Consider the following 26,350-nt stretch of genomic DNA (forward strand, 5'->3'; position numbering starts at 1 on the left):
ATTTGACCACATCATAAGGAAAATTATGTTCATTGTCACAGATGAACAAATCAGAGCTTAATTAATAATAGAAAATAAAAAAATTGAAGTCAAAAGAAAACAAAAGTAAGCACAATTAAAACAACTAAATACATCACAATGCAGTAAAAAATGCAAATGAAACAGAAGTGTAATTGTCATGCAATTACAAAAATTGCATCAATCCATTGAGCAACAGTTCTCAAATCATGTGAATTAATCAGAGGTAAAAATTATTCAACATCTGGAAAAAGATGTACAAATGGAAGAACAAACTGGCTAATGTGGGGACACAGCCTCAGCAAGTCCACTATAATTAGGCAAGAAAATTATCAAAATGAAAAGTGCCTAGTTTCAGGATTTAAAATGAATCTCTAAGGCTATAATGAGGCTAGAGATGTGTTTGAGCATTTAAGATGACTTTATTCATAGCTGTTTATTCATAACCTTACACAGGAGCTTGCTATAGTCAATTTGTACAATGCCAATTTCAACATTGAACAATTTTAAAGTAAAGATAGTCTTGTATGCTGGCCAAAACCATAAACTGATAGGAAAGTGTAAATAAATGTAAATGTTGCAATAGGGAATACAACCACCTCTTGAACTTCAAGCATGCTAAAGTTGATGGGCAATAAAAAAAAGTCACAAACTGTAAGTGCTTAAAAATGATGTTGAAATAGGCTGGAGTATTTAAAGACTTGGGACAGAAGCAGAAGATTCGGCTGACATGAGACATGTGTACAAGGACGGAAGGTGACTAAGAGCAATCATTGCCAAAGTTAAAATTTCTAAATTTGATCTGATTAAGAATTCTTTTGAAAAGAGCTCGCTTTCAAAAGTCACAAAATATTTGAGCTCATCAACCTTAGCCACTGAAGATGATGAAAATCTATAAAGTTGGCAAGAATTTCTGTTCTGGGCAGCAATTTTAGCAAACTTGATGATGTGATTGTCAACAACAGGTATGCAAAGCCTAAAGATTAGAAGACTGACCTAACTCAGTGAAAGTGCACATAGAAACTTGAAAGCCTATGTGTACTTACACTTCTGTATAATGCCTACTTGGAGTCAAAGAGTCACTCAGTGTGAAAACAGACCTTTCAGTCCAACCTATCCACACCAACCAGATATCCTAAATTAATCTAGTCTCATTTGCCAGCAAAACCCTTCCTGTTCATACACCCATCCGGATGCCTTTTAAAATTGTAATTGTAATTTTCCCTGCCTTCACCACTTTCTCTGGCAGCTCACTCCATACATGCACCACCCTCTGCAAGTCCTTCAGACCCCTTTCAAATCTATCCCCTCTCATCTTAAACCTATGTTGTCTAGTTTTGGACTGCCCTAATCTGGGGAACACACATTGGGTATTCACCTTATTCATGCCCCTCATGATGTTATAAAACCTCCCCAAGGTCACCCCATAGCCTCCAATGCTCCAGGTAAAATAACACCTACCTAATTATCCTCTCCCTTTAGCTCAAACCCTTCAATTCCAGCAACATCCTTGTAAATCTTTTTTTGCATTCTTTCAAGTTTAATAATATCTTTCCTCCAGCAGGGAGATGGGAATTCCAAAAGTAGACTAACCAAAGTACAGCTGCAACATGACCTACTAACTCCTATACTCAGTGCACTGACCATTAAAGACAAGTGTGCTAAACACCTTCTTAGATATCCATTCATTGTGGATGACTGTCCCATTTTTTGGCATCAATTATGCAAATATTAACAGTAACGTACAGCTTTTCCATCATGGGAAAATAACAGAACTATTCAAGCATCAGAAGTGTCACCCCAAACACAGCATTTCTCATTTTTTGTGTAGTGACTCTCACTTTTTGCTTACGCATTTCTGAGGCAGTTGGCCATTTAGTTCAACAGCTACCTTCACAAGTTGGATTTTGATAGCCTAGATGTGTGAAACCTGACGTGTGTACAGTAGACCCAGTAGGAGTGAGTTTGAACATTATGCATTTCTTTGGATAGCCAGATAAAGCCTTGAATTGAATTGAATTGAATTTATTGTCACATGCACCGAGGCACAGTGAAAAGCTTTGTCTTGTGAGCAATACAGGCAGGTCTCATAGTTAAATTGCATAGATAAGTAAATAATAGGTAAACAGCGGCAAAAACAAAAACACAGGTACAGGCGAATGCTAAGCATAATAAGACACAATCTTTTGATGAGAGCTTTGGACACCTTTCAGGACGAATCACAGTCGTGTTATGGTGCATAAGACAACCTCTTGGCTCATTGTGTCTGCACCAGCTGTCTGAAAAAACATTATGATTTAGTGCCATTCTGACTGCCTTCTCCCTCAAACTCTTGAGCATTTCAATCATCCAAAACCCTAACTGCTCTATGGAGCATGCATCTCACACACTTGTATCACATTTGCTTCATTTACAAATCATTTTAAATCTCTGCCCTCTCATTATTGATCCTTTTTATGAGTGGGAACAGTTGCTCCTTATCTGTTATTTAGCCCCATCATGACATTGTAAACTTTTACCAGTTCTCCTCTTAGCTTCCTTCTCTCCAAAGAGAAAAGTCTCAATATCTCCAATATGTCCTCATAACTGAAATTTGTTCTTCCTGGAAACATGCTTATGGTTCCCTTCCGTGTTTTCTCTAATGTGTTGAAATCCTTCCTATTGTATGGTGTCCAGAACTGTTCATGATACTTCAGCTGAGTTCTACCAAGTTCAAAACCTTGTACTCTGTGCTGCTATTAATAAAACTCAAACAATACATATTTTATTAACTGTTCTCTTTGCCTGTCGTGCCACTTACAATCATCTGCACAATAACTACCAGACCCCTCTGATCTTGCAACCCCTTTTGAATTGTTATTTTGTACAGTCTGTCCTTGTTCTTCACACTGAAATATACCACCTCCCACTTCACTGTATTGAACCTCATCTGCAACCTATCCACCCATTCCACCAAACTGTCCATATCTTTTTGAAATTCTATACTACCCTCATAGTTCACAATATTTCCAAGTTTCACATCATCCAGAAAAAAAATGAATTTGTCACCTGCACCCCAAAATCTAGGTAATCAGTATATTGCAGGAAAACCAAGGGTCTCAATACCAACCTTGGGGAACTTCACAACAAGTCTTCCTCCAGCCTCAAAAATATTGAGTAGCCTTGCTCTCTGTTTGCTATCACTCAGCTAATTTTGTATGTCCGGAGGACTGCCCACAGTATATACTGGGTCCATTGGCAATGGTAGATATGAAGGCAAAGGGTGGTTGGAGGAGAAGCTAGGGTAATATGATTTGACATAGGAATTCCTAAGTTTCTAAACGTAAGAATTCTTAACAATATAATAGGGTGTACAGTTGTACTGAACTAATAAGATACTAACAATCACTATTTATGAATCAAGTAGAATTTATTGAAAAGTAAATTTAGTAAATGAGCAGTGGTGACAACATACAAATTCCTGATCCTTAAAAGGTCCAGGCAGGATTTCTTGAATGTTGCCAGCATGGGCAATTTTTCTATCAACTCTGAAGGTGTGTAACATTGAACAGTGTCTCAGTATTACTATGGCTTCTCTACGTAATTCTTCTATGTCAATTAAATTATTTCTTTCTGTCAGTTTAAGAAGGGGGTCACCCATCGCCACCCCATCTCTAAGTAGAGTTGCGCAGGCTAAACAAATGTCCATCCCAACGTTTCTCTAGCTAGGAGCATGACCAAGCTGAAAGACATGAATCTGAGACTAGCAGATGTTTTAAGGGTGTGAAGGAGTGGTGGTAAAGTTATCAATGTTAAGTATAAATCATAATCAGTAGCTTGTTGATAGATGAGTAATACTATTGAACATTATGGGAGGCTAGTGCTGCAGGTCATACAATATGGTGTTGAAAGATGCACTCCCTGACTTTGACAATTCCTCTTAAGGCCAGTAAACCTTTTACTGTCCTGCAGCCACAGCTTCCAGACTTTGGTTCCTGCTGTTGATAATTCTGTTTGCTGCCAAAGTTTTCACAATTTGGAGATGCCGGTGTTGGACTGGGGTGTACAAAGTTAAAAATCACATAACACCAGGTTATAGTCCAACAGGTTTAATTGGAAGCACACTAGCTTTCAGAGCGATGCTCCTTCATCAGGTGATAGTGGAGGGCTCGATCGTAACACAGAATTTATAGCAAAAATTTGCAGTGTGATGTAACTGAAATTATACATTGAAAAATTGATTGTCTGTTAAGCCTTTCATCTGTGAGAATACAGTGATAGTTTCACTTCTTTCATGTGTAAATCACAAAACCCTTTTTTTTAAAAGTTGCATTCTCAGATTAGCTGTTCACAATGGTGATAGCTGGACAATATGTTGAAGGTGTTAGCCCCCTGTGTTCTCTGTCTATGACCTGATGTTTAGATTGATTCTAATCTAAAAAGTGAGATAACAGAGTTTTACATAAATTCATGCAGTTTTCACAATGTCAGATCAAAGGTCTCCTGGCCCCCTTTGGATAGGCTATGTTTGTGTTGTCAACCTCCTACATAGAGGCATCCATTGCAAACAGTGTCAGATTATGTTCTCTTTCCCTCCTGCTCGACCATGATTAACTGTTTTTCCTGATCATTTTCTTCCTCAGACAATTCCTGCACTTGCAACAGCTGGAATGTAGCTCCCCTTTTAACAGGATCAATCTAGATTGATGTAGCACAGGTTCCCATATATAAACATATGTAAAAAATATGTAAGTATAAACTCGGTCACGATGCTGAGGTGCACAGCCATTCAAAAGTGCTGGTTGCAGGGATGCAATCATAAAAATTAACAAGCCACACAAAATTATTAGAAGCATGAATGTGGATTAAACACTCATTGTGCTCCTGCAATGATTTTTGTGTCTCAACCAATTTACTGTTTACTGTCTTTTGAATAAGACATGAAACCACACCCCCTTCTGCTGTATTTGATGCATGTAAATGATTTAATGGCAGTATTCCAAGAGGGGGGAATTCCCTCACATGTCCTGAATCACATGGAATCGAATGCCAAAATACGAAAAAAAGGATTACTTGATCACTAGCTCATTATTTTTATCCCCAAACATTACAAAAGTAAATGCTCTCCACAAGTTAATGAGAAAGCATTTTGGGATCTCCTATGGTTGTGGAATGTATTACATAAAGGAGTTATTTATTTATATTCTGTATGTCTGAAATGGGTTTCTCCAAAGTCCTTTGTGTAATTCATCCTTATCCCGCAATTTCAGAAAGAACTGTCTCCTATTCGACAGTGAATATTCTGCTCCTAGCAATGGGCAGAGTAAAATATAAAGAAAGCATTAGGAATGGACTGGCAGCATTTTCTGCTACATTATTTACTCCCTTCCAGCTGTCTCAATCTGGCTGCATCATTTACTTACTCCTGGTTGACAACATGGCAGATGGGTGTGTGGAAAAAATATAATGAAGGGGTGATGGCTTAGCCAAGATTTTGAAGTAATTGGCAGAATTTAAGTTAGTGTACATAGGGATTTAATCTCTCCTAGTTGCCCACTAGTTAACATATTGTGCAAGCACTATTTAAAATGTTATCAGTTCATTTATTTGAAACAAATTAATGGCTATATTGAAAGTAGTCCACAAAGAAATTTCATAAATATGATACAGAGTGTATTGCCAGAAAGACAATTTTGCAATTTGCAGTATAGATCTCCTGGGATGAAGAATTGATTGAAATTGAAGTACTTCGTATTAATGAGTTAATGATTTTCAATTTTGCTGTAGAAGATTAACAAAGTAAAGGATCTTACATATCCCTATGTGTTACAATGCAGTTATCAGAAACTTCAAAATACTAAATATCTTTCATTCATTGACAATGTCCTGCAGCAATGTGACATTATCTCACCCACCTTGAAACCCAAAAGCAGTCTTTGTCGTCATCTCAATGACAAAATAAGCATAGCTTTGAGCTATCTTCCTCAATACCTTTACAAAATCTGTATTACAGTGCAAAGGGTGGATGGAAATACATTTAAGTGAATTGATATTTATTCATTCACAAGTAACAGAATTTCATTTTGTTGAAGAAAACTTGTCAAACAATACCTGAAATTATACTGTGGCTTCATTTAAGGGCTGATTTGGTAACTTTCACATTAATGCATTGTAAAGAGACAGCTCATTCTGAAGTGTGTTGATGACACTATTGGGGAGATTGTTTTTTATCAGAGCTGAATTCAATTGAAGCTAATGCATACATACACATGGGCTAGAGAAATAATACAATCACATTGGGTAATGACTACTGATATTTGATTTCCTGACACTGCAGGGTTGAATGAATCTTCCTTTCCTGTTCTTCTGATAATGTTACCCATGCTCGCTATCTATAAAAACACTTAAAACCTTAATAGAATTGAGAAAAGTAATGCTTTAGCTCCTGCTTATTCAGATATGCCATTCTTCAAGTTGAGTAAGGTTTGGAATGATAATGAGAACACAGACCTGTGCATATTTTCAATGGAAGGCTGTAAAAGGATACTTCCAAACACATCCTGATACTCTATTGGATAACAGTGAGAATGCAATAATTGATCTCAGTGCATATTTATCCAGGAGAGGAAGGAAACCAACCAGTGATCACCCACCTGGGTATAGGAGGGTACAGGAATTAGCAGGGGGTTTTTCTTCTGGATTCTACCTGGGCCACCCCAGTTGAGATTATGGTGTGCTGTTAGATAGATTGCAAAACACAGGCACTGGCAGAGAATTGCCTATCCGCTACATCCATTAAACCAAAGACATCACCTTAGGGAAATAAGGACAGGAGTAGGCCATATGGCAAAGTGAGCCTATTTCACGATACAACAAGTTAAAAACTGAACTTGTACATCGATTCCACTTTCCCACCCTGTTCTCATATAATCAAGAATTCCTTTAGTGTTTGGAACTCAATCAATCTTTGTCTTGAATATACTCAAAGACTGAGGAACTGTAGCTTTCTGGAGTCAGAAATTCTAAAAAGAAAACAACGACTCTCTTAACTGAAGAGATTTCTCCTCATTTCAGTCCTAAAAAAGTTGACCCCTTATTTTGATTTCATGCTCTCTAATCCCAAACCTTCTAGTTTTCCAGAATTTTAAGCATTGCAATAAGATCACATATCATTCTTCTAGACTCCAACGTAAAGGCTAAAATCGGCCTGATAAACACTGGGAGCATTTTTGTCCTTTGTGCCTTCTACTAACATAACAAGCATAGCAATTTTTTAAAAAAATGTATCTGCCAGTTCTTAATTATCTACATAATTTTGCCTGATTCCACTTCAAAGAGATCAATTTACTACTGTCACTCTCCTCAATCTGGTGTGATTGTATTGGTTTTTAAACTCTATTAATGTTTCTTGCTAGCTTACTCTCATAATACTTTTTTCTTATTTATCTTGGTCACCCCTCACCAATTTTTACAACCCTGCAAAACTCAGATTTACTACCACTTGTTGAAAATATGGTAAACTTCTTGTATTAATTTGATACAATCATAAAGTGCTTGAATTGGCCATGGTTCTACCATTTTCCCAAAGTTTAACTTTTCCCTAACTAAAAGAAATTTATAGAACCAGAGTATCATGAACGATATCTTTAAACTTTTGACAGTTAGCTTCTGTTGTGTACTTTGATTTGTCAATCTACCACAACCAGCTTATCTTTACAGCTCATTGAAACAAAACTTGTACAAAACTTAACCATTTCACTCCTAAATTCAATGTAGAATCCTCCCATATTATGATCGCTCTTCCCCAGAGCATTTCCTACTCTAAGATCATGAAATACAATGGTAGATATGAAATAGCCTATCCCCTAATTGTTTCAATATATGGCTCTTGATGGATCTGAAATTCATTCCATGAACTCTTCCACCAGAATAGAATAGAATCCCTACAGTGTGGAAACAGGCCATTTGGCCAACAAATCCATACCGACCCTCCGAAGAGTAATCTAACCAACCCATTCCCCACTACTCTCCATTTACCCCAACTAATGCACCTAACCTACACATCCCTGAACACTATGGGCAATTTCCCATGGCCAACTCACCTGACCTGCACATCTTTGAACTGTGGGAGGAAACCTGAGCAGCCGGAGGAAACCCATGCAGACACGGTGAGAATGTACAAACTCCACACAGGTAGTCGCCTGAGGCTGGAATCGAACCCAGGCCCCTGGTGCAGTGAGGTAGCAGTGCTAACCACTGAGCCATTATGCTGCCCCTTAATTTTGCAAATTTCATTTAAAGATTTAAAGTGTCCCAGGATTTGCAATAATATTGTTGTATTCTCCTCCATTTTATTGATGCACATTCTCATGAACAGCAGTTACTGTTAGGAGGCATGCAACCTGTGCCTTCCAGAGTTTTCTGTCCTTTGTCGATTCCAAACTACACCCACATGGATTCAACATCTTATTAGGCTAAGATTTGTTCTCATGCCTGTCTGTACCTCATATCTTATTTCCAGGGCTATCCGACTGTCATGTCCAATCTGCCTAACTTTCTTGGAAGTCCACAACTTTGGAATATTTAGTTCCTGGTCACCTTGCCATATCTCACAGTGACAAGTTCAGAGCAATTTGTCCCTTTAATGTACCCACTTCATTACAAATGCTTTATGTATTCATGTACAACTTTAATTTTAATTTATTAATGTTTTAACCCTGTGATGTTAGATGCTCATGTACCATTGTTAAAATCTGTCCTGTCCTGATACAATTATCTAGATTTCACCAAAATCACTGTTCTATTCTGCAGATTTAACATTTTCCATCAACATTACAATTTTAATCGGAATCTGAACCCTACTTCTTTCCTTTTAGATCACAGCCTTATATAACACCATGTCTATTCAATCCATCAGGACATTGATCCCAATGTGGTTGGAGTCGTATATGTTTTAAAAGAATACTGTAGTTCCTTCTTTGCTCAGTGCTTATGCCATTGCTTTGTGACTTCTAACTAGCCTTTCCACACTTGACTTTCAGCAATGTATTTAAACTCTAATCTGTTTGCACCTATTCAAATTTGCACATGACTTGGTTATTATTGCAGAGATTACCACCTTTTAAGCTTCTACTTTTAAGTTTGTATCTGAATGTTATCAAAATCCTTCAGTAGAATCTTATTTCTTGTTTTGCCAATGTAATTGATTCCTATGTGGACCACAACAGTGAGATCTTCCTCTTCCTTCTCCAAGTACGAAGCAATGGAGATGTCTCCACCCTGAAAATGGAAAGGTAGCATATCCTTCAGATCTCTCATTCACAGTCACAGAGAACAGCATCTACCTTACTGACTATAGTTTCCATTATAATTACCACATTTCTTTTCGGTTTCTGGCCTCTCATCCCTTGGTGCTATGGTCAATTTGCCCAAATACCTTGCAGTCTTCATTCTTATCGACACTAGTAGCAAGAAGTCAGTGCTTGTTGGACAATGGCAAAGGCTCCTCCATCATTGCATTTCACATTTAATTTCTACCAGGGTTACAGTTACAGCCACCTGACCTTAACCATTAACTACATAAAATATACCTAACGTAAGGGCTGTAACTCCCCCAGTCCATAAAGGGCCAGGTAATTCTCACCGTCCTGGATGCACATGAATATTTGTGCCCGGATCAACAAGTCTGAGCTTCAGTTCCTGAACATGCAAAAATTGCAGATTGTGTAATAAACTTCTAGAAGCAGTTGGTACAGCACACCTCCTGCACTGCTCTCTATCAAACCTTATACTGTATACTTAATTCACTAGTCTTACACAATTGGCTCACCTGGTTTATTTTTAATTTGTATTAACCAATTGATTTATTAAGCTTATGTAAACAATTTAACAAAGTAATATCCGTGAAGGTCCTAGATTGTACAATTTAAATTTACAAGTAATCACCTTCAGCTTGCTCTAAGGTTTTCTGCTTTTTGACAAACACTGGTAAAATACTGGCAAAATAGAAAATACTTAGTGCATTAAACTTGTACATTCCAGTGAGTGTGTTTGCTGTACAGCCAGCCAATTAACATGGCAATCTTTGCTTATCCTCTGTACTTGCTCCTTCTGTCACTGAACAATGTCATCTTCCATTTGTTCAAAGGCACTGTGGCTACATCAAAGCCAAGCAGGACCCAGATGAGGAAAAAATGCAGTTCCATCATGGTCAAGGTAAGATTATAATAGTTAGTTCAAATGAGGTCATGCTTTGTCTGATCACAATACATAAGAACTGATCCAATTGAAGTCAGAGAGTCATAGAGATGTGCAGCATGGAAACAGACCCTTTGGTCCAACTTGTCTGTGCTGACAAGATATGCTAACCTAATCCAGTCCCATTTGCTAGAACTTGGCCCATATCCCTCTAAACCCTTCCTATTCATAGACCTATCCAAATGCCTTTTAAATGTTGTAATTGTACCAGCCTCCTCCACTTCCTCTGGCAGCTCATTCCATACACGCACAATCCTCTGCATAAAAAAAATTGCCCCTTAGATTTCTTTTAAATCTTTCCCCTCTCACCCTAAAACTATGCCCTCTAGTTCTGGCTCCCACGCCCCAGGGAAGAGACTTTGTTTATCATATTCATTCCACTAATGATTTTAAAAACCTCTAGAAAGTCACCCCTCTGACGATCTTGGGAAAACAGCCCCAGCCTGTTTAACCCCTCCCTGTAGCTCAAATCCTCCACCCCAAGCAACATCCTTGTAAATTTTTTCTGAACCCGTTCAAATTTCACAATATCCTTCCAATAGGAAGGAGACCAGAATTGCACACAATATTCCAAAAGTGGCCGAACCAATGTCCTGTCCAGCCGCAACATGAGCTCCCAACTCCTATACTCAATACTCTGACCAATAAAGGAAAGCATACCAAATGTGTTCTTCACTCTCCTATCTACCTGTGTGTGTACTTTCAAGGAACTATGAACCTGCACTCCAAGCTCTCTTTGTTCAGCAACACTCCCTAAGACTTTACCATGTAAGTCCTGCTCTGATTTGCTTTTCCAAAATGCAGCCATGTTGACTATCCCTAATCAGTCCTTGCCTTTCCAAACACACATAAATCCTGTCCTTTAGGATTCCCTCCAACAACTTGCCCACCACCGATATCAGGTTCACTGGTCTGTAGTTCCCTGCCTTGTCCTTACCAGCCTTCTTAAATAGGGGCACCACGTTAGTCAACCTCCAGTCTTCTGGCACCTTACCTGTGACTATCAATGATACAAATATCTCAGTAAGGGGCGCAACAGCCACTTCCCTAGCTTCCCACAGAGTTCAAGGGTACACCTGATCAGGTCCTGAGGAAATATCCACTTGTATTTGTTTCACGATATCCAGCACCTCCTCCTTTGAAATATGGACATTTTTCAAATGTCTCTATCTATTTCCCCACATTCTATATCTTCCATATCCTTCTCCACAGTAAACACTGATGCAAAATACTTGTTTTGTATCTCCCCCAACTCCTGCGGCTCCACACAAAGGCCGCCTTGCTGATCTTTGAGGGGCCCTATTCTGTCCCTAGTTACCCTGTTGTCCTTAAATGTATTTATAAAATCCCTTTGGATTCTCTTTAGCCCTATTTGCCAAAGCTATCTCATGTCCCCTTTCTGCGCTCCTGATTTCCCTCTTAAGTGTACTCCTAATGCCTGTATACTCTAAGGATTCTTTTGATCTCTCCTGTCTATATCTGATATATGCTATCTTCATTTTGTTAACCGAAACATCAATTTCTCTCATCACCCCAGCTTTCCCTAGACTTATCAGCCTTTCCTTTCACCCTGACACAAATATACAATCTCTGGACTCTCGTTATTTCATTTCTGAAGGCTTCCCATTTTCCGGCTGTCTCTTTACCTGCGAACCTCTGTCCCAATCAGCTTTCGAAAGTTCTTGCCTAATACCATCAAAATTAGCCTTCTTCCAATGTAGAACTTCAACTTTTAGATCTGGTCTATCCTTTTCCATCACTATTTTAAAACTAATAGAATTAAGTTTTGGCTCCAAAGCGCTCCCCCACTGACACCTCAGTCACCTGCCCTGCCTTATTTCCCAAGTTTTGCACCTCCTCTAGTCAGAACATCCACATTCTTGGTCAGGGTGTGAATCCAATTTAATGGTCAAGTCATAAAGGCTTCTTCTTGTCTTTTCCTTCTTTTGTCAATCATCATTTGACTATGACAGGTTTTTATTTTAAGTGAAGAATCGGCTTACTAGTTTATTGTGTATTTAACAGCTTTGCCTGTGAAATTCACACACAAAGTTTCTTTTATGATATTGTTAAAAAGAGACATTTGTATATTTCATATCTCTAGTACTTAACAACCTAAAAAAATTAAAAATCCTTGCACCCTCAGACCCACATGCATTCAACAGCTCACAAACAGAACGTACTGAGTGTAGGGATAGGTTAGATAGTTTAAAATGTCCAAAACATCAGTTGAACACAAATTCTATGATGCCATGATTTTAAGACATTGATGGGTGGTTTATGTTTGGTCTTTCAGAGTCAACAGCTGCTGGGTTGATTTGTTTAGACAATGCGCATAGTGGAATGCTAGTCAAAAAACAGGCAGGTCTCAGGCTAGAAGGATAAATGGAAAGATAGAGGGAGAGAGGAAAGTGTCTGTCCTCCCACCTTTCTATTCCTCCTCTTCTACTTGGCCTGAAGATAAAAGCTAAACTCCAAGCAGGGTTAAGTTGGTTCATACATTTTTTTTTCTCATCAGCTGACTAGTTACTCAAATATGGTTACAGCAGGTTGAATCTAGGTCCGTAGTTGAGAGTGACTGGATTATGCCTTGAAGAGTTCTCTTCCCAGTCAGGATCCATTATCTAAAGAGATTTACACCTAACCCATTTGAATACACTGGTACTTTCTGCATGTTCTGTGAATGAATTCATGGAGAGCATCCATCCACACTCCTCCAAGCTGTAATTGTTTCTTTAAAAAGTGCTATTGTTCAATCTTTTTAACAGTGAGCAAGTATTTTCAGCCCAATAAAGAAAACAAAGTCATTTTCAATCTAAAGTATGCATCATAACTCCAGTTTTCAACATAATCCAATCATTTTTTGTCTAAATAGTGATGTTAAAGTTGTTCTCATGAAATATCCAAAAAGTAAAATAAATTACAACTGAGGTATAATTGCAACTGCTCCAAAATACATTATTACAGATCCTTTCTCACAATCTGCATGTTGTTTTGATGATAAAGCCTCTACATCAGTTAATAAAGCCGTTTAATTTGAATGATACAGCCAGATTATGAAATGCATCTTTTGAATCTTGTAATTTTGATGAGATATGTGTACATCTCTGTTTTATTAGCTGAATACTTTGCAAAAAGAGGTCTCATTATGAACAGTACAATGGTTTTGACTACCAGTGTTTTTGCCCTCAACAGTCAGGTTACCTGGGAGCAGAACTTACGTTCATCCACACACCTATGAAGACCCCAATCAAGCTGTTCGGGACTTTGCAAAGGAAATTGATGCATCCTGCATTAGGATTGAAAGAGTTATAGGAGCCGGTAAGTAAACTACACAACAGATAAAAGCAAGAATCTAGTGAGGAGAAAGGGCAGCTGTTTTACTTAATTGTTTAAAGGTGTCGAATACAAAGTGGTGGCTTCTATCTATCTAGGTCAGTACCAAACCTGCACCTCTTGCCTTGCTCAATGCAAAGCTTGTGCAATTCCACATTCTTACTTGGTGGCAAGTCAATACCATCATCCTGTCCTGCTCAGTGCCATAGTTTGTACCATCCTTATCCAGTGGTGACACAAAGAGCCAAATGGCCTCCTTCTGCACCCTAACAATTCCATAATCATGAACCCATGTTTCACTAAAGCCCAGTTTCTTTAACATTTTGAGTTGTGCCATTTTGATCTTGTCCTTACTCAACATGAACACACACATGTATGAGATTTGGTAGAAGTGGCTAGACAAACAATGGAAACTGCTATTTTCTCTGATCCTCCCATCCTTGCTCCAGTGGTACTGAAATAAACTTAAGTGGCCCATCTGCTGCCGTGGCTGATACCAACTGACTTTACTGAAGAGATTAATTTTACAACCTAGCCTGGTCTGGATGGATTGGATCTATTCAGCTCATTGGCATCTTTCTTTGAATGTCTGTGCCCCAATTTCTGTTGCATTGTCAAAGCTGAGGATTCTACAGACATTGTAATAACTGGGCAGAGATTGATTGAGGGAGAAGAGGCACAATGAGTAAAGTTTTAAAGACTTGATTTACCTCAAAAGATCTACTTTAAAAGGCCTATCGAAATGCACACCTCAATTCAATCTGTCTTCATGATGAATTCACAGATTGACGTGTCACATGATATTCAATTCCCATGTGGATGCCATCTACATCCTTAGGGAGTGAATATTATAGAGGTAATGCTGATTTCTGAATTTTTTTATTCATTGATGGCTATCTTAGCAATTTATTATCTCTCCCTAATTGCTCAGAAAGCAGTTCAGATTCACTTTGCTCCCAAAAGGGCATTGGTATTCAAAGGCTTTACTGTTTGGCAAAGTACATTTTTACAAATGTGACAGAAATGTCATTCTCTTTTTCCTTTCTGGCCAGGTGAATTCGGAGAGGTTTGCAGTGGACGTCTAAAGTTACCAGGGAAGAGAGAGATCTACGTGGCCATCAAGAGCCTTAAAGCTGGCTATTCGGAGAAACAACGTAGAGACTTCCTGAGTGAAGCAAGCATCATGGGACAGTTTGACAACCCCAACATAATCCGCTTGGAAGGGGTGGTTACAAAATGTAAGTATTTCTAACTGAATCACAACTCAGAATATTAATACCCCAATTTCAAGGGTTGGCAGTTCAACAGTTAGCCAGAGATTGATTTCACAAAGTTGAAGGATTGTGATACAACCAGGAAGTGAGAGTTGATTTGCTGCATGGAACAAGCTTCTTTTAATGGAGATGAATTGTGGCTTTAATTATGTCAGTGCAACCCCCTGACTTCACGTAATTTACTTGCATTTGAGCACTGCGTGCTACATAGCACTCACTTAAAGGGGGATTACCATATCTTTTGGGACTATTTGCGATATCCAGAAACCACCTGCTGTATACACTGTGCTGTCAAACCTCCCACCAGTGTTAGCAGCTGCACTTTCCAACCTCCATCTGTCGCATGCCAGATCAGTTTTGTTCTTTTTTCTGTCACTTTCTTATCCTCTGTTGCTCTAATGGGTTTCTTATCTTGCAGCAGTATTCCGAGACTCTAGGAATTAAAAGATTAATCTGCAAGCTGCTCAGGAGAAAAACTGAAGGGACAATACGTTGTGTGAAGAAAAGTTTTCATAGATATATTCTTTTTGATTGCTTTGCTGTGAAAAATAAAGTAAGAGAAGGAAATTAAGTTGTTTAAATGGATAGGACAGTTAGAAGTTGAAGATTTTGGGATGAAATGTCTTGGACATGAATATCATATTTGGGAACCCTACCAATTTGTGGCCAAAGCTCCACATTGTGATGTGAGCCTTAATCAGGACAGGTTAGATTCTGGTATCTCAATCAAGAGGACAGTCTTTGTACTTGATTATAAATGGTGAAGGTCAGTGAGGGACATTCAGTTTTGAGGATGAGCACCTCAGCAAAGCCCTTACCTAAACTCCACACGTACACACTCCCAGCAAGACACACAAGTTAGCAAACATAACCAACTGTCCTTAACTTAGCTTGGTAGCTCTGAGGTCAGTGGTAATGTGTCTGTTCAAGTTACATTCTGCTAACATGGTACATACCAGGTATCTTGTGTTACATTAGACTAAAATTAGATGTTAGTATTGCATTTTAGACATGGGCTTTCAATTTTTTGAGACTAAGCTATTTTCTAAAATCTTCAAAAATCCCCCTGGAATGAACACACACCAAGTGGTTTGTTGTGATCCAGAAAGCAACTCAGCACCATTCAGAAGGGCAACGTGCAATGGGGAATTAATGCTGGCCCAGCCAACGACACCAACATCCGATGTGTGAATTAAAGCGAATTGAGTAACTTTGGATCTCAGTTTGAGAAGGCTGGATTTTGAGCCCTTGCTGGAGTTGGGAATAAAGTTGAGTCAGCACGAAAAATATTGCCAGAGGTCACTGTACTGCTTCATTGGCTCTTACGTGCCCCTGGACCATTTTTCCGCAAAAGGATTGGTCAACCTTGCTCTATATGTCACAGAGAGCTGATTCAACCACAGTTAATAGCTACTGAATGCTAATTTAAAAGATGCCGAGTGGGATTTTCCAAAGTAGACAGGCAGCAGGCTGGAAGAACACAGCAAGCCAGACAGCATCAGGATGTGAAGTCGACGTTTCGGGTGTAACCCTTCTTCAGCACTGGGGGTGGTTGCAGGGGAAGCCGCAGATAAAGGGGTGGTGGGGGCAAGTGGTAAAGTGAGGATAAGTGAAGACAGGCAGAGGGAATGACTTGGTTGGTCAATGGGAGGAATGAATCCAGTAGGTGGCGGGGAGGAGTGGAAGAGAGGGTGGGGAGCTGATAAGGGAGTCTGTTTGAAATTGGAGAACTGAGTGTTGTGTCCTCCGGCCTGTAGGCTGCCCAGGTGGAAGATGAGGTGTTCCTCCAAATTGTGGTTTGGTTCATCATGGCAATGGAGGAGCCAAGGATAGTCATGTCAGAAAGGGAGTGGGAAGGGGTATTAAAATAGGTGGTAACTGGAGAGATCTGGTGGGCCCCTGTGGACCTGAGTGCAATGCTCGGTGAACTGTTCCCGAAGTTCACGTTTGGTCTCCCCTATGTAGAGAAGACCATATCGGGAGCACCTGATGCAGTACACTAGGTTGGAAGAGAGGCAGATGAACCTCTGTCTCACCTGGAAGGATTGTTTTGGGCCCTGGATGGAGGTGATGGGGTGCTGCATTGGCAGGTTTTGCATCTTTTCTGTTTGAGGGGAAAGTCCCTCGGGGTTCAGGGGGTGTGGTGGAGAGAGTGACACAAATAAAGCACCGTGGAAGAGAATGGCTCTTGTGGAAAGCAGAGAGGGGTGGGGAGGGGAAGATGTCCTTAGTAGTGGATCTAGTTGGAGTTGGCAGAAGAGCTTAAGAATGATGCAGAACCATGCAGCTACACCAACCTCTCCCCCCTCATGTCCATCAAGGGACCCAAACAGTCCTTCCAGGTTCACCTGCCTCTCCTCCAACCTAGTTTACTGCATCAGGTGCTCCTGATATGGTCTTCGCTACATCAGGGAGACCAAACATAAACTTAGGGAATGGTACACAGTGCAACACAGCCGGGTCCACAGGGACTGACCGGACTTCCCAGTCACCAACCATTTTAATTCCCCTTCCCACTTCCTTTCTGACATGACCATCCTTGGCCTCCTCCATTGCAACAAGAAATCAAACTGCAAATTGGAGGCCCTTCCCATTCCCTGACTCCCTTCCCAGCCACTCCCTCTCCCTTCCACCCTTCCTAGTCACTTACCAGATTCATTCCCCCATTGACCAATCAGGTCATACCCTCTGCCTGTCTTCACCTATCCACCTCACCACCCTTACCCCCTTTATCTGCAGCTCCCCTACACCTACCTCCAGTCCTGAAGAAGAGTTACACCCGAAACGTCGACTTCTCCATCTCCTGGTGCTGCCTGGCTTGCTGTGTTCTTCCAGCCTCCTGCCTGTCTATTTTGGATTACAGCATTTCCAGTTTTTGCCTCTAAAAGAGTGGAATCTTTCAGACAAGCTCCAACATCCTGGAGGTGACATCATGACAGCAGAACGTGGTAAATGCTGTTACAATCACAGGGGAAAGGAAAGTGCATGAGGCAAGTTAGGGGTCTGCTCGGCTTCACAAAATGATTAAACACACAACTGTCTCTCTGGAGAGACTGGTCATGAGATGGATGACAGACTCTGACTATTGACATATTTAGCATTAACCGTTTACACTTCACCAAGTACTGCAGCAGTCATAGGTTTCGCTCTTAATGAGCATCCCTTTTACATTGCATCAGTAGGTCAGTCCCATTTAACCTTTGAAGAGGTCAAATAAAAGGGCTCATTCTCTCTCACTGATCTGCCATTGCATCTTGCTACTGCTTTCAAGATGAATGGTTTCTAATTGGTCCTGCATTCAGAACAGGGCTGCCATTACTAATTGTAGAGCAAACCTGCCCATTGGACATTAATGGGCTGTTCTGGGGAGAAAAATCCTTGATTTGCTTTATTGCAGTCAAGCGTATATAAATACAGTGAAAAGCTTTGTTTTGTGAGCAGTTGGCTCAGTGATTAGCACTGACGCCTCACAGCACCAGGGACCCGGGTTCGATTCCAGCCTTGGACTGTGTGGAGTTTGCACATTCTCCCAGTGTCTGCGTGGGTTTCCTCCGGGTGCTCCGGTTTCCTCCAACAGTCCAAAGATGTGCTGGTCAGGTGAATTGGCCATGCTAAATTGTTCATAGTGTCACAGGAATGTGTAGGTTAGGTGCATTAGTCAGGAGTAATCTTCTGGCTCGGTGTGGACTTATTGGGTAAATGGCCTGTTTCCACACTGTAGGGACTCTAATTCTGTAGTACAGGCAGATCATAACAAACAAGGGCATAAAGACTTATAATTTAGGTTTAAAAGTGCAGTTATAAAGAACTGTGAGAATAAGATCTGCTGTACGGAGCTTGCAAAGAGACACCCAGTGTTGGCACCGTCTTAAATCACCCAAGGAATTCCAAGTAATGATCGCTTTCAACACAGGGTGGGCTTTGAAGTCACCATTTGAACCTGAGGCAGTGTTCAGTAGCACCGAGGAAAATTCCTACCCAGAGAATCTAACCTTTCAACCATCTGAAATCAGTTGCTGGTCATTTGTGACTCCACTGATACCCCAGCTCCTGGATACTCAGTCAACACTGCATCAAAGTACCCCTCGCACCAACTGTGCCACCAAGCTGCAGATGTTGAATGTCCTCCCTAAAGTTGGTTATCAGTGTCCAGACACATGACAAACCTTCTCATTCTCAAGGAGGATATGAAAATCTAACACTTCAGACTTCCCAATGCCACATCTAGCCACAATGTGGCCACTTTGGTTATTGTTCCACTATCGAGGCCTCATGATGGTTTTATCCCATCGTATTCACACCCTTAAACTTGTAAATGGCTGCCACAACTCAAGCAGAAATGCACAAATTAAGGCATCAAAAATTATTGTACAACTTTATCTGAATGCATAGTGCAGATAGATTCAAATTCCAAACTGCCCAAAAATATTTTTTCAAGAGTCCCTTCAATTCGATTCCTCAGACAACCTCCACTATCGAGGGAAAAAAAAATCCTCTAGTGACACCAAACAATTAGTCAGAATGAATTAATATTGCACTTCAATCTCTTATTTTTTCAGCTTGTTTAGTTTGTCTATTGCTGAATATTTATTTTTTGTGTGCTGATTAATGAACTGTAAACAGATTACAGGGCCGGTATCCGAGACCTTTTGGCATGTGGATCCAAACAATCGTCATTCAGGCTCGGCTGTGAATCTGTGATTCTGATTAATATTAACAATTCAAACAAACATAGCTAATTAAATGGATTGAACTTTGTCACGATATCATGAATATTCAATTGAGGAAGCGCGTTTAAAAGGATGAAAAGACATATATCATATGAAAATATTATAAACGTGCCACAGAAAGGTTACTGTGATCAGGCAATAAAGTTAGACAGTCTTTTGCACAATTAGGACATCTGACGCTTTCAAAGTGACAGAGCAGGGTTATCCGCAATTAATGAAATCATAAAATCACTTGATTCAAAGTCCAAGCCCTCTGCCCCGTGCAAAGTTTGAAGAGGGAAAAGAAGCTAAAAGCACTTTGAAAAGGAGTTCTCATTGGTTTCCAGGGCATTGACATCCATCAAAGCAACAAGGAGAGATTAATTGATCTGTCATGATCACTTCTCCCATGAAGAACAACCTCTCCCTCGATGGACTGAAGCTCTGAAGACAAGCCTCTACAAATTCTCTTTCCAAAATGCTAAACCAACCAAGGCTCCAAAATATCAATACCAGCCCGCCATACTACCTCAAGAAACAAAGAATCCTGGAGTTATATAGCACACATAGCTGAAAGAGGCAGGTTAATGGCTTTGATCAATTCGAACTAAAAAACTAACTTTCTTTTCTTTGGGATATCGAGGTTTATAAGCATTTCCTGGTTTTTACCTTTCAGATTTCTCATGCTTTTTTTAAAAAAGTTCCACAATTTAACACTGGTTGATTGCTCCAGATCTCATGGGTATGTAGTCCAGGAGTAGTTGGAATTAGGTAGGTGAGTTTGGTGAGGGTCAGTGAGTGTTATGGGTGTGAATGTGAAACAGAAAACCCAGATTTGATCAACTTGGCACAGAATAGCAATAGCAACATCCTCCATTTCCATGTTGCCATTATGTTGGACAATAAGCAATCTACCAGAGTGAGCTATTTCCAGATATGTTTAGGACCGACTGACTTAGTAACTTGGCCAACTTTGCTCGGAGGGAGTGTGACCACTGTACTGCAACACTGCCCTCTCCTCACCTCTCCAATTTCTGCTATTGTCTCCACCATTTCAACCAGGAACTATTGTGATCCATTTGCCCTTTAACACACTTCACTTTCTTTAGAACCAGTTAGGTGATAATATCACCGCAACAGCCCAGAATCAGTTAAAAAAAACTCATCCAGCCATAAGCACACAAACATACCTCAGAATGTAAAAACTGCACTACATTGTAATTCACAACTAGTTCTTCTGAGCATATTTCCCTGTAGCAAGAGTGGATTACTTGGTTTTTTTTGCCCAGGGAGCACTGTTTTTGTCAATCTTCTGTTGGAAGATTGCCCCAAAGGTAGATTTTCATGTAACACAGGGCAGGAAGCCCAGAGTAGAAAGAAACTCATTTTCAAACCCAGTGATTTAAGGCAGATTCTTTGACAGTTAGTACATCAACAATGTTGGTTTTAGATCTTGGAAAATGGTGAGGAAATCAAATTTGTACTCAAGCTGACACCTTCCCTTCCTAGCTCCAAAACTCACAACATTGTTATCCATATGGAGAAGAACGTGGGTAGCATTGCCAGACAATTTCCTTCAGAGAAGCTTCAACAAACCTCTAAAGCTCATAGATAACTCAAACATCATCCATTTTTTAAAATTCATTCAGAAAAACAATTTTCATTCCATATGAACTGGAAATTAATTTTTTTCTTTATACCACACAACAAAAACCATCTAAGACCACAGATATGATTACTGCTAAGTTATCTTGTTCATGTTCTGCACCTGATAAATTGACTGGATATCTGAGAAGGTAATTTTGACTTTGTTAAGGTAAACAGAATAACCAACATTCTGACTTTTTTTTGCAATGTAAAAGGCAGGTTAATCTTTTACAATGTGACTGGAGCTCTGGGATTTGGTGGAGAGATACCTTTTGGACAGTATCAGAGACAATATTTGTCTAGAGTGCTATGATATGGAGGTCAAACCCTTTTGCAAATTAAAACCAAACTCCTAGAAAAGCTCACCTCAATTTGCAAAATGCCAGAAGTGAGAGAGTGTCTGAAAAAGACCTCCTAATTTCCAGTATTTGAAGAAAAATAACCATTTATTTTCCTAACTCTGACATGAACACTAAATAAAAACTATTAAAAATCCAAGCCCCCTTCTTAAATAATTACTTATTAACCCCAACTGTATAAAAATACTGCTCCAATAACACTATTAAATATTACAGTAACTTAATCTCAAGTCTAAACAGTCTCTTATGCCATCTTCCTTTCAGTCTTCTGACTCTGTTACTTCCTTCTGTCCTTCCGACTCTGCTGTCTTCTCCCTGAGTTGTCTTCTTACGTTTTACTGCTTTTACAGGAAAAGGTACTTTTTGATAGCGTCTCCTGAAATTTCTTCGAGACCAAGAAGTATTTTTCTCCAGATGGCCTTTGTACTCCAGCTCTACAGCAGTTGCTCTGACCAATTTTCAAAATGCCCTGCATTGTTATACTCCCAACATCATTCTCTCTAACTGGTCTGATGCTGTCAATACAATTAATTCAAACTCAGTTGGGTTTTAGTGTCCTGGGCATAATTTAAATTAATTGGTTACATTTGAATTGTCAAAATAGCAACCAAAATTCAGGTATCCATTTATCTATTTTGGAACAGCCAGTTTCTTAGCTGTTCTGTTCTGGCAGTTGTAGCTGTACTTTTAAAATTTACTTCAAAATTCATAAAACACTTTCTATCTAAAAGTGAACATTCACTCTTTCGACTTTGTAACAAGAGGCTGATCTAAATCATGTTGACTCAAGAGATGCAAATTGCCATGGGAGGGTAATATGGAAAATTAAATTCTGTATAAAGTACCTTACTTATTGAGTATTGTAAGCTTCAGAGAAAGGCAAGAGTTTTGCTTCAGCAGATAAGGAGGAGGCATACTTAAGCATTCACACAACGAGTGTGTACGTCAGTGGGACAGCATCCCTTCCCACTTCTGCCAGGCCTTTTCCCCAAAAACATCAAGGTGACTGGTGTGCAATCACCAGCTAGCCAAATAAACAGGGCAAATGACTCGTTACAGGCTACTGTCTATAGGTCCCACTGAGATATTCCTGAAGAAGGGCTGATGCCCGAAACGTCGATTCTCCTGTTCCTTGGATGCTGCCTGACCTGCTGCACTTTTCCAGCAACACATTTAGTGGGCGGCATGGTGGCACAGTGGTTAGCACTGCTGCCTCACAGCGCCAGAGACCCGGGTTCAATTCCCGCCTGAGGCGACTGACTGTGTGGAGTTTGCACATTCTCCCCGTGTCTGCGTGGATTTCCTCCGGGTGCTCCGGTTCCCTCCCACAGTCCAAAGATGTGCAGGTCAGGTAAATTGGCCATGCTAAATTGCCCGTAGTGTTAGGTAAGGGGTAGATGTAGGGGTATGGGTGGGTTGCGCTTCGGCGGGGCGGTGTGGACTTGTTGGGCCGAAGGGCCTGTTTCCACACTGTAAGTAATCTAATCTAAGTAATCTAATCTAATCTAATTCCCCACTGAGATATTGGCAACTTAACCTCCTGTCTAGATGTAACCTCATGACAACCAAGTGAAAGGTCAATGCTACACACAGGCCTTGATACTTTTCCTGCATGGTTGGTGCTTCTTACCATTGAAAGTTTAAAAAACTGGAGACAGAGCATCTAAAGATGGAGATGCCTCATTTCTCTCTGTGTTACTCTTCTGAATTGTATGCTGTTGCCTTTTCTGAGCTGAATCGTCTTCTGGCAACCCTGCTATAGCTCGGTGTCCCCAAGTCAGCCATACCAGGGAGAATCACTGCCAAGTGATTGTGGCCAAATAGTGCAGGACTGTGACCATATTTTGGCTGATTAACCACAATTGTATTGAACGGCAGAGCAGGCTGAAATGGGCTGAATGGCCTACTCCAGTTTTGTACATTTCTATGACTCTGCCATTAGGGCCCTGGCCTGCCACAACCTGCCCACGATTTTCAAGAGGCCTTGCAGAATATTTTTTCATTTACACAGAATTCAATGATAACTACCCAGAGGAGCTAATCTATTGCTCAGATTTCATGCTGGGCAATCGTGTACAGACATGAGGAGGTGAAAAGGCAGACATTTGGATCCCAGGATTACTACCCCATGAAAAGATAATGTGCACATCAGCTGTGAGCAATATCAGTGATCAGCCATCATGTTTAAGTGAGTCTGCATCTTTCCAATGCTTGTTTGGATTTAGGGATTTGTCACTGAGACAGTCATGTCAGTGAACATGAGCAGTTTCTATTTGGTGCAATAACCCTCAGTTGCAGTTCAACATCCAGGTAGCAAGTGGATGACCAAACCCTTACATAGATAAAAGCATGAAGACTAATTACCTGGGCAAGATAGAATAATCTAGCCTGTGGAACTGCAGTCAGAAGGAGGAGAAAGATATATATTTTAATAAATCGATCCTTCATGTGTGGTGGGGTAAGACTTATTTTGAATGCTAAGTGTTCATTGTAGGGTAATTGCTTTTGGCTTGCTGTTTCTAACAAAACTACAGACATTTTGGTTTTAGTGCACATTTACTAATAGAGAAATTCGCCTGCAGTCCACTCCCTTGGACATCAGCAGTGCTTCTGTTGCTAATGATTTCAGGATGTTTGTGCTTGGTAGCCCCATGAAGCTTCAGAGCATGAAATCATTCACAGTAGGTATGAACATGTCGATTCTATACTGCTAAAGACCATAATGTGATATTCCAGTGGCATATTTCAGGCTCTTGCCCGATACTCAGTATTGTGAAAAACATTTCACACTCAGTATTGTGAAAAAGTGCAAATGCATAGAATCAATATCAATTCACAAAATTGTCTAAAACGTGAACTTTATAGTACTTTATTCTCAGTTGCAATCGCAGTTTTCAATGTCATCTGTTTGCAAGAAGCTATAGCTAGAGAGTCTCTTAAATCTTGTCAACTGGATAAAAACTAAAGCGGCAGGAAACAATCAACAAGGCAGGCAGCTCCCAACAGGAGAGAAACAGAGTTAATTTTTCAAGTCAATGTCTTGTTACCAGACCAAAGAGATACCACTTTTTTGAGATCAAAAACTTGCTGGATGTATTGACTCTTGCTGGCATATAGTTGATCAGACACCTAGAATCATGTCAAAGTATTTATTGCAGATGTGTGAACCCAAGGCACCAACAGGCCATTTGATTCTAGGCTATCAAATCCAAATTGCATCCTGCCCTTGCACAAAATGCACTTTCTTTTCGGGAGTGATGATGATCAGTGACAGCATGCCTTACATTTTTTTTGTCCACACTCTCTACCCAGAGGTCATTGAGGCCATCTGCAAAGATGAACTCTTTACCGAACATATGCCCCCTCTTGAAAGAAGCACAGCAAACTATCAGTGATGGGGAAATGAGCAAGCAAACTTGCATGAAGAGCTTTCCAAGTGAATTTTATACGGGCTGGATTGCCATCAAGCAGGCTAAATTGCTGGTTTTATTATTGTAGTTAATATGAAGTGTCACATTTGCTTTGCCTATTACACCATCTTCAATTATTCACTGAAGGCCAAAATTACTTTTCACATACTTGGCACTGGGCATTAAATTTTCAAATTATTCCTTGGTAAGCTACATGGACCTAATTTGAAATTTCTAATATTAAATAAAAGGAACTGAGCCTCTTAGATATTATATCAATCGAGGTCACTACATACAATCACAAGTCAATCTACATCTGTTGGTATAACATTATTAGTCACGTTTTTTCTCAGTAGATTGGGTAAAATTCACCACTGCCAACAGTGCAATGAGAGGTGACACTGAAATACCATCAGCTGTTACACTGTCTGATTGTCTCTTTGAACAGAAAATTGGATATTGCCTAAAACAGAAAGTAATGGAACAGAATCTAACTATTTTCTAATCAACCTATCCAGAACCGGCCTCAGCCAACTGGTGTGGGTTGACAATGAAGCAGCAGCCTGGCAGGGATCTCGCAGTGCAGTGGTAGTGTCCTTACCTCTGAGCCAACCTCTTAGACTTGGGTTCATGTCCCATCTACTCTAGTGCTGTGCAATGACCTTTCTGGATAGGTTGATTAGAAAATAGTTAGATTCTGTTCCATTACTTTCTGTAGTTGATCCGCTGAAACAGCAGGCTGTTTTAGGCAATATCCAATTTTCTGTTCAAAGAGACAATCAGACAGTGTAACAGCTGATGGTATTTCAGTGTCACCTCTCATTGCACTGTTGGCAAAGGTGAATTTTACCCAATCTACTGAGAAAAAACGTGACTAATAATGTTATACCAACAGATGTAGATTGACTTGTGATTGTATGTAGTGACCTCGATTGATATAATATCTAAGAGGCTTAGTTCCTTTTATTTAATATTAGAAATTTCAAATTAGGTCCATGTAGTTTACCAAGGAATAATTTGAAAATTTAATGCCCAGTGCCAAGTATGTGAAAAGTAATTTTGGCCTTCAGTGAATAATTGAAGATGGTGTAATAGGCAAAGCAAATGTGACACTTCATATTAACTACAATAATAAAACCAGCAATCTAGCCTGTATGATGGCATTCCAGCCCGTATAAAATTCACTTGGAAAGCTCTTCATGCAAGTTTGCTTGCCATTCTACACAAGTTCCAAATACGGTCTTGTCCATTGGTTAAGGTTTATGTGGGAATATACAAATATTTTTCACCGAGATCAGAGTTCAGTAAATTTACATACACCTCTATGAGAATTTCCAGTTGACTGTTACTACACCAAATAG

At 39.9% G+C, this 26,350-nt stretch overlaps 1 protein-coding gene across 2 annotated transcripts in view; it reads left to right on the plus strand.

Annotated features, from left to right (window-relative positions):
* The window catches only part of epha4b (eph receptor A4b), a 353,857-nt gene that overhangs the window by 288,108 nt on the left and 39,399 nt on the right, over positions 1-26,350 (plus strand). For both annotated transcript variants that reach the window (XM_072572897.1, XM_072572898.1), the window contains exons 9-11: positions 10,145-10,212; positions 13,450-13,575; positions 14,643-14,828. In XM_072572897.1, coding sequence (XP_072428998.1) covers positions 10,145-10,212; positions 13,450-13,575; positions 14,643-14,828 — 380 coding nt within the window. The remainder of the gene's footprint in view (positions 1-10,144; positions 10,213-13,449; positions 13,576-14,642; positions 14,829-26,350) is intronic.

This window comes from Chiloscyllium punctatum, chromosome 6, assembly GCF_047496795.1.
Source record: "Chiloscyllium punctatum isolate Juve2018m chromosome 6, sChiPun1.3, whole genome shotgun sequence".
Taxonomy (NCBI): domain Eukaryota; kingdom Metazoa; phylum Chordata; class Chondrichthyes; order Orectolobiformes; family Hemiscylliidae; genus Chiloscyllium; species Chiloscyllium punctatum.